At 37.1% G+C, this 14,370-nt stretch overlaps 1 protein-coding gene across 1 annotated transcript in view; it reads left to right on the top strand.

The window, feature by feature from the left end:
- LRMDA (leucine rich melanocyte differentiation associated) overlaps positions 1–14,370 on the top strand; it is a 1,282,853-nt gene that overhangs the window by 739,955 nt on the left and 528,528 nt on the right. The window contains exon 5 of the mRNA XM_031949467.1: positions 4,360–4,477. Coding sequence (XP_031805327.1) covers positions 4,360–4,477 — 118 coding nt within the window. The remainder of the gene's footprint in view (positions 1–4,359; positions 4,478–14,370) is intronic.

Here is a 14,370-nt window from a genome sequence, read left to right as displayed (position 1 = left end):
GCTTTGAGTAAGAACCCTCTCTCTATTACTACAGAGCAGCACCTTCCTTGCAGTTGATGAGCTTGGAATCCTTTGGGGTTGCTAAGAATGGCATAGGGAGGAATAGCTAGGATATATCAAAGGGGAAGAATTTAAAACTAGGCTTTCCTTATTCCATGGCCCAGCCAGCTCTTTTAATGATCTTTTCTAAGGAATCTTAGATGGTTGGAAAGATAACTCCTCTAAGTTAAAGGTGCATATGTGGAGATGTGCTTAGACTCTCTGAAGCATGTACTTATCCCATGTTCTGGATGCAACAAGAGAGGATGAATAGACATATTAATGTACTGTTGAAGGAGGCCCAACCATTCTGGAAAATGATTTAGACCTATGTCCCCCAAATTATCAAATTATGAATCCCGTTTTGACCTAGCAATATATCTATTAGGTTTGTATCCCAAGAGGTCAAAGAAAGAAGAAAAGGATATATAATATATACACACACATATGTGCATATTTATATGATATAACTTATATATATATATATATGTGAGAAAATATAGCAACTATTTTGTAATGGCAAAGAACTTGAAACTAAAAACATAATCATCTGTTTGGGGAATGAGTGAACAAATTATGAGATATGAATGTAATAAAAATTCTGTTATATCATAAGAAATGATAAAAAAAGATGATTTCAGACTATACTGGGAAGGCTTCTATGAACTGATGCAAAGTGAATTGAGCAGAACTAGGAGAGTAATTTATATCATAACAACCTTGTAAAGAGAAACCACTTGGAACATTTTTAGAACTGCTTAATGCAGTGCCTTACCGTGTTTCCCACCTCTTGACAGAGAGGGAAGTTCTCAAGATAAAGAAAGACATTTCTAATCAAAATTGATTTGTTTTGCTTTATTTGTTAAAAGAGTTTGATTTTTTCCTGTTTCTTTCTTTTCTCTTTATTTCCAGCTGAAGGGTGGGTGGCAGAGAAGGAGAAAAAAAATGTTGGGTTTTTTTTTTATTGAAAAAAAGGAAAGGGGGAAAGCTATGTAAAAAAGGAGATGGTAAACAGTCAAATTTCAGTCAAACTGAACAACTTGCCATTTTGTACTGATGTGTTACCCATTCATATATCTTCATGTCTTATTTCATGTCATTCTCAGAAAGCTTACCTCATCTCTACTACAGAAAATTGATTCTCTTCCCTTGCTTTTACTATCTGCCTGCTGAAATCTTTCTTTTCCTTCAAGACTGAACTGTGGTGCAACTTTTTATATGAAACCTTCCTTGATCCCCTTAGAGTTCTCACGGCACTATGTTGGAACTCCTTTATAATTTTCATAATCCTAATTTTATTTTTTGTTATTATTTTTCAAATGTCTAATCATCCCTTTTAGACTGTAGTATCTGTGAGGGGCTATAACTTATTTCATCCACCAACCTAATATAACACTATGTAGATAATAGTCTCTTATTAAGTGCTTTTTTGTATTTAAATAAATCAAATTTACTACCTAGTGGCTAAACCATTTATGAAGATGTTAGATGCCTTAAATTCTTGTTTTCCCATGGAAGTCTGTGGTTTCTTGTTGATTTTTTTTTCTTTTCTCCACAGTTTATTCAACTGATGAATATTTATTGAACGCCTACTATGTACTCAATTGTTCATTAAATTAAATTACTAAAGCTCTAGAAATGCCATGGTTTCTGATATTTGCCTCCCTGGTCTGTAGGAGACACTATGGAAGACTGAAAATAAGGCATGGGTGGCTTCTGCCATCATGGACATTATAGCCTGAGGAGACAAGATGAGCATATGGATCAATTAGAGAGTAATTGAATGGTCAACTCAATGGGGTTGACTTTGAGTGAAGGAAGAGTTTAGGAACACCTGGACCAGAGTGGTCAGAAAAGGTCTTTCACATCAAATGTGATGTCCAGATTGGATCTTGATGGATGGAAAAGGTTTGAGAAGGCAAGAGGATGCAGGAGGGCATCAAAGTCAGCTCATTTCCCCTTTGATCTGAGTGTCTGTATCTCTTTCCTTCATTCATCAGTGGTGCTATAATTGCTGATATGATTGAGAGTGTTGGGATAGTGACGGTTCTTTGAAATGTGTGTGTCTGAGAGAGACAGATAAAGACACACAGAGAGAAAGACAAAGATGGAGAGACAGAGAGATATACAGAGACAGAGAAAGAGATTCGGGGGGAGTGGGGAGGGAAGGAGGAAGGAAGAGGAGGGGAGAGAGAGGGAGAGAAAGAGAGACAAAAAGGCAGAGATAGAGATAGAGACCCAGAGACAGAAACACAGAGAGAGAGAGAGAGAGAGACAGAAAGACAGAAACAGAGAGAGACAGAGAGAGAAGGAGGGAAGGAAGGAAGGAGGGAGAGAGGGAGAACAGATGCTAAATTATCAACCACCTAACTCTCCCACAAAGGGGACTCTGGTAATGTTTCCAGTTGCCAAATCTATCACATAACTTGTTGGTTACTTAGCAGAAGACATTTGTACTCCTATCCTGGTCATCATGCTAGATGCTTTCCACCCTCATTTAAAATGAAAAGAGTATGGTATTTTATGGAATAACATTGACTCTAGAATCCATCCTAAGAGTAATCTTTGTTCTTCTTTTTCACAATGAGCCAGATCGTTTCTGTTAGAACAAACGCAGGTAAATCATTAGTTACCTAAAATTCATCATTGTAAATATTCTCTTTGCTGATGGAAATTACAACTATCCTACTGGGCCTTAATAGACCATTTTCATAGGTTGCTATGGCCAGAGAAATTCACCATCTACTGACTATATGTAGTGCTGAACTTTTCTAAAAATAACAAGACTTGTCAATAGATCACATGCATTGGAATTGTTCTGTGGCTCTTTGGAAACGTAGTGTATTATAGAGAAAAGAGAATGCTGGTCTTGACCTCAGAAAGCCCCTGAATTTGAATCCTACCTTTGACCATGGCTGGGTAACCATGCATAAATTTGTCTCTCTGGGTCTCCTCTTTATTTATAAAATTCATACTTGTAATGTCTGTCATATGGGGTTGTTGTTGAGTTTATATGAGATAATGTTTTGAAAATCTTAAAGAATTACATGTCAACTATTTTTATTATTATTGGTGTTTGTAGACCCAGCTAGAGATTACCTTAGTTGATCCAAAGTCATTGCCCTACCATCCTGAGGCATCTGTACAGACTTGAGGAGAGGGATTAGCCAAAAAGGATCGAAGTTTGGATCCTTTAGCATTTTGGTTACTATTATTAATAACAACAATGATAGCTATAGCACCTTAAAGTGTTTTACATATCTTATCTCATCTCAGATTCACACAGACTGTGAGATTGGGGCTATTTTTATCCCAATTTTACAGATGAAGAAATTGAGACTGAGAAGGCTTGTGACATACATGCTCTGCAACATAGCTCTGTATGCTCACAGTATTCCTTTCTGACGGTCTGAATCTACCAGATGAATGTAGGACCCCTGGTAAAATTATAGAATTTGACTTATTAACTTAGCACTTTGCAGCAAGTTACAGCACAGATGAAAGGATAAGAGATTTAGAGATAGAAAAAATTTACAGATATGGAGATCGATAACTTATCTGGTATCAAATCTGAATCAAATCTGGTATCTGAAACAGAATTTGAATCTAGATCTTCATATGGTATAGTGGGAAAAGAGCACTGGTGTTGGGATCAGGATATCTTGGTTTAAATTCTTATTCTAACTGGCATGAGCTGTGACCATGGAGACATCAGTTTTTTTATCTAAATAATGGGAGAAACACTACAAATCTTAGCAAGGCTATGTAAATGTAATAACTTATTTGTGTAGCTGGGACCAGGTTAATTTCTTGTAATAAGATTGGTGAGACCCTTGGAAATGACCCTGGATAAAGCAGGCTCTTTATCAGTGTTTCATGAGGAAGGATTTTTTTTTTAGTGGGGGAAAAGGGAATTGAGATGAGTGGGAGAATTCTGGGCTAATTTTCTAAAATGGTGCATAAAGTGATGGAAGACAACAGAAAGCGTATTCCTCCATAAGCTGCTCAGCTCTGTGTGTGTTTGTGCATATGCACACACTTTGGTTTTGTAGTTGCGTGTATGTAAAATATAGTCATCCGTGTGTGTGTAAACAGAAGTCACATGAATGTATGAAAGGTAGTCATTTACCCAGCGTGTGGATATTATTAGGACCACTTTTCACGAAAGGTTTCCCCGGCAGGTAATTGTGCATTTTGTTAACTTTTGTGCACACAAGGAGCAGCAATAGCCTGAGCTATCTCCTGGAGAGTCATGGGGGCTGGCCTGAGAAGGATGTCTCACCTAGCTTCCCCAGGTGATCTCCGGTCCTTCTCTTCTAGATGCTTTGTCCTGCACAAGCTGCCCAACCTGAAGTTTCTGGATGCAAAGAAAGTCACAAAGTGGGAGCGTGAGGAAGCCCTGGTGAGAGGAAAATTCATGAAAGTAGTGAAGCCCAAGGTAAGTCATCTTCTTGTCTTGACCTGCCGCAGGTGAGATTTCTGTCTCACGCCTTGTGTCCTGGGCAGTGTGTTAGCCGTGGGTCCTGATCAGCTGGAAGAGGGACACCACATTGGGTCACAAGGGCTCCTCCTTCTGTGATGTCCTGGAAGGTCATAGGAAAATATGGTGAAATGTCACCATTGCTGGCGCATATAATTGGTTAATGACCCAAGTCTAAAAGAACCTGGCAGCTCTCACTCAGGAGGTGGTCTCCTGGGACCGGCCGGGACACAATTTTGAGGACTCTAGTGAGCTTCATTTTTTACTTTGGGTCTAGAGTGTGCTTTTTCCAGGAAGTAGGAGTTTTGGGCTCTGGAGAGAAGATCAGGGAAAGAGACATCGGCTTCTGCTCTCTCTGGGGTGGTTAGAATTTTACTGGTGCCTCTAGAATGGGACCCCTCTGTACCAATGTCATTAGAGGAGACAAGAGAATGATTTTCCTCTGTCCAGAGGTTAAGGCACAGCAGCTTTTCTCGGAGATAGTACTAGAAGAGAAGGCAATTTTTTCTGACAATTTTTCCCCTGGCTTGTATGTGCTACCCACATGTGGCTCTTCAGAGTATACATGGATAGCATTTATTGACCTTTTCTTTACCAGCTGACTCAGAATGAGACAGAGAAATTTAATGTGGTGTCATCTTAATGACAATACAGATGAGACAGGGGAGAGTTGGCTCTATGTCTAGAATTCATATATAGGAAGATTTCTAAGAGACAGGATGGATGATGGAGATCTGACTGTGGTTTAAGTATAATAAACTATAGAGTCAGGGGGATGGAGTTGATGGCCCCAGTTAATATCTATTCCTGCCCTGATGCTTTGCAACATGAGATTAGTTGCCACTAGTAAGTTCAAGTATATTGGAATGGACTTTGGTTGAGAGAGCTAGCATAAATGCTTATATATTAATGCTTAATAAATATTTGTTGATGGATGCATTAAAAAGAGCACTGGCCTTATAAGCAGGAGGACCTGACTTGGAGATTTAATAGCTAAGTGATCATAGACAAAACACTTAATCTCTCTGAGCCTCAGTTTCCACATCAGTAAAGTGATGAGCAATAAATGTCAGTGGCCTTTCAGAATTTTTATTCAAGGGAAAAATGAGATAATATTTGTGAAATGCTGTATAACCCTAAAAGTGCTGTATAAATGCAATCCATGTTCATTTTAAGAATCCAAGTAGTTCCTGTTTGTGATTGATTTTTATCTCCCTATTTGTAATTATAATCAAAGGCAGAAACTTTCTTTTTGAGGTTGTATTTTCTCTTCAAATCTCTCAGGCTCAACTTATCTGGAGTTTTTCTTTCTGTTGGATAAAAACATTAAGTATAAAGAAAATGTACACTAGAGGTGGTGTATGTATTTGTGTGCATGATACTGCCAGATCAATGCATTGTTACCTGTATGATTTTAGCATACACTGTTAATTCAGATCAAATCACTTTATAAATATGAATTTATATTCATATATATAAATATAAAAATGTTCACACTTGTTCTCACCATGACACAGGTTTGACATATTGTTTACTGGTTCCTTCATTTATCTCAGCTTTTATAATTCTTACAAGTAAAATTATTTAATTCTTAGCCTCTTTTGTGAAAAGATTCTGGAGACAAGCTGACATCATGAACCTCAGCAAAGAAGAGGGTGAAACACATTGTGTTTCTGCCTTTGTAGTCATGCTATTGTTTCTCTCTCTCTCTCTCTCTCTCTCTCTCTCTCTCTCTCTCTCTCTCTCTCTCTCTGTCTCTCTCTCTCTCTCTCTCTTTCTGTCTCTCTCTCTCTCTCTCTTTGTCTGTTTGTCTGTCTGTCTCTCTCTCTCTCTGTCTCTCTGTCTCTCTCTCTCTCTCTGTCTCTGTGTGTCTGTCTCTTCTCTTCTCTCTCTCTTCTCTCTCTCTCTCTCTCTCTCTCTCTCTCTCTCTCTCTCTCTCTCTCTCTCACTGTTTTTATCTCTTTCTCTGTCTCTCTCTCTCGCTTGCTTTCACTTAAACACCCTTTTTAAAAGGGTAAAAAATATTCCTCTGGCTCTGAGTTAATGTTGACATGTAAAGATCTTCATTTTCACTGCAAACTTGAAGGGGATCCTGGAAGAAAAGGGAACTGCTCTCTAAAGGATGACAAGAACATTTTTTTTTTTTTGGTGTGGACAAAACAGCTTTTCTAGAAGCTCCAGGATCTCCAGTGAAACAGCTCTTCAGAGTTACCAATTAGCCTCTAATCAGTCACAGAATTAGCCTGTCTGAATGAGGAGCTCTAACATCCCCCACTAACTGCATATGGCTTGAGCTGCTCATTAATTCTTAAAGGTGAGGGTGGGGGAGGAAGAATAGCCTACAAAGCTGGAGCCTTTTAACCATGGAAGCTCAGCCCAAAGATTAGTGTTTTGTGGATTCTCAGCCCTGAGAGTGACCTTAGAGATCATCTCATATGACCTCACCTGTTTTAATATATGTGGAAATTGAAGTTGGCTAGAAAGGGACTTTCCCAATGTCACCCACCTAGCCAGGACGACAAATCTAGCTTTTCCCTGGAGATGTTTCCAGGCATTTGATTACATATTAGACCTTTTATTCTCACTTGAACCTATATTACATTTCTTTTGTTCTTTTATGTTATATGAGGTAGTACTTTAATTTGGGACAGGAAAAGCTACCTGAAGATCCAAGTGAATTAGCAAATAGGGTTAAGAACTCCTGGGGATTGTTTTTTTTTTGCCATATTTGCCTTATGTACAAATATGTGACTGTTCCTGGCTATGAAATAACACAGAGACAGAGACATTCCTAGAGAATATGGCACCATCCAGGGCAGCATAGGATGGGTACCAACATATCCCGGGGCCCTCTATTACTATTTTTCTTTTCCTTCCTACCAGGGGAAGGAAGGGATGGAATTGGAGGATTCTGTGGTTATGTGAGTGGTCACCTGGAGCATAGATGGAGAGCAGGCTTCCAGAGAGTCGGGAAGAACTGTTTCCAATCTTGCCTTTGACATATTCCAGCTTTAGAGTCATGAACAAGTCATTTAACTTCAGTGTGCCAGATAAATCTTTAAGACTAATACTGCATTCAGAGAGCTGCATCTGTGGAGGGGACTTCCATGCTGGGAGTTCTCTACACCAGTGAAATTGTGTTTTGACTTCATTCTTCTGGGTTTGGAGCAGGAAGAACTGAGTTTGAATCCAATTTCAGAAATTTCCAAACTGTATAACCTTATATAAGTTACTCAATTTCTCTTTGCCTTAGTTTTCTCAATTGTTAAATGGGGATAATAATAGCACCTACTTCACAGGGTTGTTTTGGAGTTCAGTAAGATAATATTTAACAAAAAATGGTGATTACATAAATGTTTATTCCCTTTTCTTCCTCTTTGCTCCTCTTCCCCCAAAAGTGGGTGTGACATGTAATTGAATGTTCATAAGGTATGTGTATTCTTGGAGTAGTTTTATAAAAATAGAGCAATTTCCAGGGAATGTACTGAGCACTCTGGGTAAAGGCCTATTTTTCATAACAAAATCAGAATTTGCAGTTGGCTTCTGTCCCTTCTGAGGCAAAGGAGGCATGTTAGGCTTATTCAGCAGAAAGTGCTGATGAATGATCAAAAAGGCTATGATTGGGGAGCTGTTTTCATTTTATTTGTGACATAAAATATTTGGGAGAGTAGAAAATAACCTTTCCAATTGCAGCCCTCAACATGGAAAGCATGGATTCTGGACTGTCTGAGCATCCTTGGTTGACTCACATAGCTACAAACACCTTCTCCCAAATTCAGGAATTGATAAACTCCCCTGGGTCATAAAGACTTGGTTTGTTATTAATCATTGGTCTAATGTTTTTTCTGTCCTCCTTTTTGCTTTTCTTCTTTTGTTCTTAAGATGATGAATTTCTTGCCTACTTCTGATAGTTTTTAAGTTTAAAGTGCCTAGTTTTATCTGAGCTTTGGTTGTTTTATGGAAAAATTCCTACCATTCATAACAGACCAGTAGCTAATATGACAATGGACTCTTCCTTTCCTCTGGTGTTTGAGATCGACGATCGAACAACAGCCAGCTTCTATCCCTGAATTTTAAGGAAAATATTTTCTTTTGTCAAAATATTACTCAATGTACTATGCTCAGCATTAAGGCAAAGTGGGCCGAGTTGACTGGGATGAGAACTTAGAGTCCTAGATAGAAGGCTACTTCTGTGATCTCAGCCTCCTGGTAGAAGGAGAGATTAAAGCGGAGTGGGCGTCTAGGACAGAGTGCACCGCTCATGATGGCCCTTTACATCAGGCGTACAGCTCCAGAAGAGACCATCAGAACTGCTTAATTATGTACTGGCTTTGTAATTATTCATCTCCTCTTGAGCAAAAAGCACACTTGTCATTTTGGGGAAATATAATTATTTAAACCTGAAAACCTTACTGGTTATGAAATATAGATGAGATTTCTCTACAAACTCTTTAATCTACAGATATTTCTAGATGGAGGTGTCCAGAGCCATGAGGAGGCTGGGGAAGAATGAGAGAACAGTGACTTATTTTACACTAGAGAGGATTGCATGTGTCTCCTTATTTATGTGTTTGTATATGTGTCTTTTGGCATCATAGCACAGGTAAGTTTGAGTAGAACTACTTTGTGGTGGGGAGATCTGGACCAAAGTGCTGGCTGTGACCCACAGTGGCTGTTTGAGAAATATAGTGTAGTTGGGGACATGAGTGCACATTCCTGAAACCTACTTTCCTCATTTTTTAAAACGGAGACCAGGCTATTGCTACTATCTCACTACTTTATGCTGAGGAGAATCACTTAGCAGATCTTTAAGGACTTTCAGCATGTGAATTATCATTTTTGTTGCTGTTTGGTCATCTCAGTTGTACCTGGTACTTTGAGAGATACTGGGTTTCCCATTTCCTTCTCCAGCTTATTTTATAGATGAGGAAACTAAGGCAAACGGTTAAGTGACTTGCCCAGAGTCAGACACCTACTAAGTGTCTGATGCTGGATTCAAATTCAGGAAGTGAATCTTCCTGATTCTACATCCAGTGCTCTATTGTGCCAATTATTACTTAACATTGCTCTATAATCATTAACTAGAACTAGAAGAGACTATAGAGATCATCAAATATAGCGTCTTCATTCTATGGCTGAGGAAATTGAGTTTCAGACATTTGAAATGACTTGGGTACTACAAGTAATAAGTAGCAAAAATAGGATTTGAACACAGATCTTTTGATATTGAGTTCAAACTAGAACTCCAAATTCAGACTTCTTTTCACTGTACTGAGTTCTAATATGCTCTTTTTTAAATACTGGGTCAACTTTTCATGTACCCATTTAAAAATGCAAGAATAGGTACTAAATACAAAACTGGCAAGAATGCACAGGTGGAAGGATCTAAGAAAGACAGGAAATAATTGTTGCATGGAGGCCAGAATCTTTAGCCTACTGTTGCAACAATAAGAAAACCATCTGTGGTGAACTGGGAAAGCAAGGGCACAAATATAGGCTAGCATTTGGAAATGAGAGAGTACAAAGGATAGTTTAGGCCATTGTTGGAAGCCAGAATAGTATAGTAGCCCTATTAGCCTTTAGCAAGGTCCTTTAGTATTTACTCCAGTAACTGAAATATCTCTTTCTTGTGCTGAGAGACAAATGGATTAATTGGGAGTAAGATTATTGTTTTCTTTGAGATGAACAAAGGAATAAGTAACAATTATTTGTAAATGGCTTCTAGGAACATTAATAATTTAATTCTATGCTATTGCTTATTATGCTTTTTCATTAGCTATCTTATCATTGAATTTGTATTCAAGTGGCTTGGTTTTGGAAAGAAACATTGAAGGGGGCTCCATGGCCAGTGAGTTTAAATAACTTCCCAAATGATAGGTAGTTGAGGAAATCTAAGAAGCGGGAGAGGGGGTTGGACTCTGGGGCTACACCTAGAAAATGGAAAGAATGGTTAATGGAAAAGGGCTAAGTACCTACTGAAGAAACTTTAGTCTCTTATCAACTGTATAATTTTGATCCTGACATACTTGGCTAAAAGTTTAACAAACTTACACACTTTTAGCTATTTGATGTCCTTTCCTTTTGGATTTTGTACACAGGCATTATACCCACTCAATAGAATGCAAAAAAAACCCCAGACATTCTTTTTGTTCCTGTTTTACTGAGTTTACTAGTTAGGATAAATTAGAAAAAACTTAGAATATGGTTATAGAGAAACAAAGCTGCATTTTATGGCAGATTGGGTTTCATGTGATAAGAATAATTGATTTTATTTATCTTTCTGTCTCAACATTTCACATCCCTTGCACAGTCTTTGGCACATAGCAGGTGCTTAATTTTTTTCAACTGCAAATAAGTCAATCTTTTTAAATATCTGTTACAAAAAGTCTGTGTCATTCATCATCAGATGATCCTCACATGGCTTTTGAAAAATCCCAGACATGCATATCTGGCATGAAGCCCATCTATTATACAAAAATCTAGATTTTCAGGAAAAAAAAATGATTAATTAACAGTTGAATGGACCCTTTGGCAAGGTTTGGTGAAGCCTATGAAGCCCTTCTTAAAATAATGTTTTTAAATGCATAAAATACATAAGATTATGAAGGTAAACAATTTTATTAAAATCATTCTCAAAGTATTTTCTAAGAAGTTCACAGATTTGAGAAATGAAGTACTACTATAAGTCGATTATATATTCTTAATTGGCTGACTAAATACAATCAGCTGCCATTATCTATTCTTCTAATGCTATAGGATTTCTAAAAAGGCAGGTTCAGTGGCTCTTAGAACCTGCCACAAGACCTCTTGCTTCTGGCTAATAAGTATTTCTAGAAAAGAGAGTAGTTAGCACATAGTCAGAAGTTGAATGCTCAATAAATGCCCAATGCTTTATTTGAGAAGCCCTTCCTTTTTCATGCATTTCCCTTTAACATCTCTGCCTCTCTTCCACCCCAGTCATGATTTGGAGAAAGAAAAAAGAAAAAAAATAAAAAAAATTTTAACTTTCCTGCCATTGAGCCATATTATATTTTTTGTCTGTGCCATAAAATTACCATTTTAATTTATATTCTATTATCCTATATCATTAAGTTTATTAAATTGTGATTTAGGCTCAAATTTTCAATTCAATTTTATCATTTTAATGAGTTTTTGTCATATATAAAGTCCTAGAATAGGCGCTAAGGGGAGAAAATATATATAAATAATTCACAGCCCTGAGAGATAGAATACACACACAAGTGAGTATCATACAAAGTACAAAGGAGGCAAAAATAAAATATTATGAAAATTTATAGGAGGGAAAAATCATTACTAGCTAGGACAACCAGGGAACATTTTAATGTGCTTTATGAGTTTGATGATACAGAGCACAGAAGGTCAAGTTGTACCCCTTCCTATTTTGTTAGCAAAATAAAGTAACTTATATTGGTACAATTCAGTTATCTATGCCCCACCTATTAAAAGTAATTGAGTAGAGAAGATAATTAACACTAAACAAAGAAAACTTTGAGTGCACACAAAATTGGTTAAAGACATTAATATTTTTATCATGTACACTTACCACATCATCACAAAATCAAAAACAAATTTCACGATTTACAGGCAAGAGTTTCATATTGCTCTTTGTCAAGCGTATACTGAGCTTCGAGTCAAAAACCAAGATATTGCTGACAAAATGAAGTGGGCACTCATAGAATAAATATCTTCAACCCTAATCCTAGATTAGATGAAATACAAAATGAAATTAAAGAGTATATGAAAAGGGAAAAGTTGAAGATTCTGAGGGCATTGACAATCTTCACTTAATGAAAACTCTATAAATTATACCTAATAATGAAACAGATGACAAAAACAGGAGCACTGATCTCAAATGATTACAAAAAAGAAAAAGGCATCCTTAGATTGGAATTTTGAAAAAAAAAAAAAGTCAGGGCAGTTAGGTTATGCAGTGGGTAGAGCACCAACCCTGAAGTCAGAAGGACTTGAGTTCAAATGTGACCTCATCTGCTTAACTGTGAACTTGGGCTAGTCACTTAGCCCCAATTGCCTCAGCAGAAAGAAAGAAAGACAGGGGGAGAGAAAGGAGAGAGAGAGAGAGAAAGAGAAAGAGGGAGGGAGGGAGAGAGGAGGGAGGAAGGAAGAAAGGAAGGAAGGAAGGAAGGAAGGAAGGAAGGAAGGAAGGAAGGAAGGAAGGAAGGAAGGAAGGAAGGAAGGAAGGAAGGAAGAAAAGAAAAGCCCTCTGTAAGCTGGGCAAAATGAATCAAAACTAATAGACCAGTTACATCAAAATGGAATAATTTAGAAAAGTTATAACTAGTTATGTATTTCAACCAGCATGTATTCTTTCCCATATTCTTTCCCAATATTTGAAAGTCTAATAATGCAGTTGGAGAATGGCTGAATAAATTGTGGTATATAAATATTATGGAATATTATTGTTCTGTAAGAAATGACCAACAGGATGATTTCAGAAAGGCCTGGAGAGACTTACACGAACTGATGCTGAGTGAAATGAGCAGGACCAGGAGATCATTATATACTTCAACAACAATACTATATGATGACCAGTTCTGATGGACCTGGCCATCCTCAGCAATGAGATCAACCAAATCATTTCCAATGGAGCAGTAATGAACTGAACCAGCTACGCCCAGGGAAAGAACTCTGGGTGATGACTAAAAACCATTACATTGAATTCCCAATCCCTATATTTTTGCCTGCCTGCATTTTTGATTTCCTTCACAAGCTAATTGTACAATATTTCAGAGTCTGATTCTTTTTGTACAGCAAAATAACAGTTTGGCCATGTATACTTATTGTGTATCTAATTTATATTTTAATATATTTAACATCTACTGGTCATCCTGCCATCTGGGGGAGGGGGTGGGGGGTAAGAGGTGAAAAATTGGAACAAGAGGTTTAGCAATTGTTAATGCTGTAAAGTTACTCATACATATAACCTGTAAATAAAAGGCTATTAAATTAAAAAAAAAGTCTAATAATGGTTCAGGAGCCAAATCTAAGATAGTATACGACAGCTATGACCACAGTAAAAATCAAATAAGGAAATGTAGGGTTATCAAGCAATATCACTAAATACAAGCATCAAATACCACAGTAGCAGAAGAGACTAGAGAGAGATATTGAGCATCTTTAAACACATCTTATTCATATGAATAACAAGATATAGAACTAGATATTTTCTCTAGTTTTCATTAACTTTTAGTTTTCCAGAAGTGTATTCCCAAGTCCTCTATGTAAAATCATAACATAATCTCAGTCAACAATCTGTTGAGAAGGAAATGTTTAAAAATGAAAGACTTCTGTGACTGTGGAAATGAAGGATTTTGGAGGAGCAATTCAGGACAAAGTCATTATTACCACTGGAAATTACAGAATAGTTATCCTAAAAAGCTTGAACTGAGTAACTAATATGGAATATGCAAAGTTAAGTTAGAATTATACAAAAGTGGAAAAAATTAAGCCCTTCTAAAATACTGAACTAGATGTGACCAAAGGCTAAAATTGTACCTCAAATATTGACTATCATTCATAGACTGACAAAGGATAATTCACCGTTAAGTATGGGCCTTGAAATATTAGTTAAGAATTCAATCACTATATTATGCGGGGTACAGAATATTATTCCAATACAAACTATTGCCCAAAATCTTTTAGATATTACATTTATTCATAAAACAAAAAGCCTACCATCAACAAACTCCAAAGACAACTTTTTTTAGTAGATATTGACATTCCAGATATTTATGACCTCCAAAATATATGGAATGAAAATATTTCAAAATGTTTGGACTTAATAGCATAATTCCAAACCATATAGAAACAGG

Source organism: Sarcophilus harrisii, chromosome 2 (assembly GCF_902635505.1).
Source record: "Sarcophilus harrisii chromosome 2, mSarHar1.11, whole genome shotgun sequence".
Lineage (NCBI taxonomy): Eukaryota > Metazoa > Chordata > Mammalia > Dasyuromorphia > Dasyuridae > Sarcophilus > Sarcophilus harrisii.
Note: the sequence above shows the minus strand (reverse complement) of the source record. Positions and strands in the feature narration are given on the sequence as shown.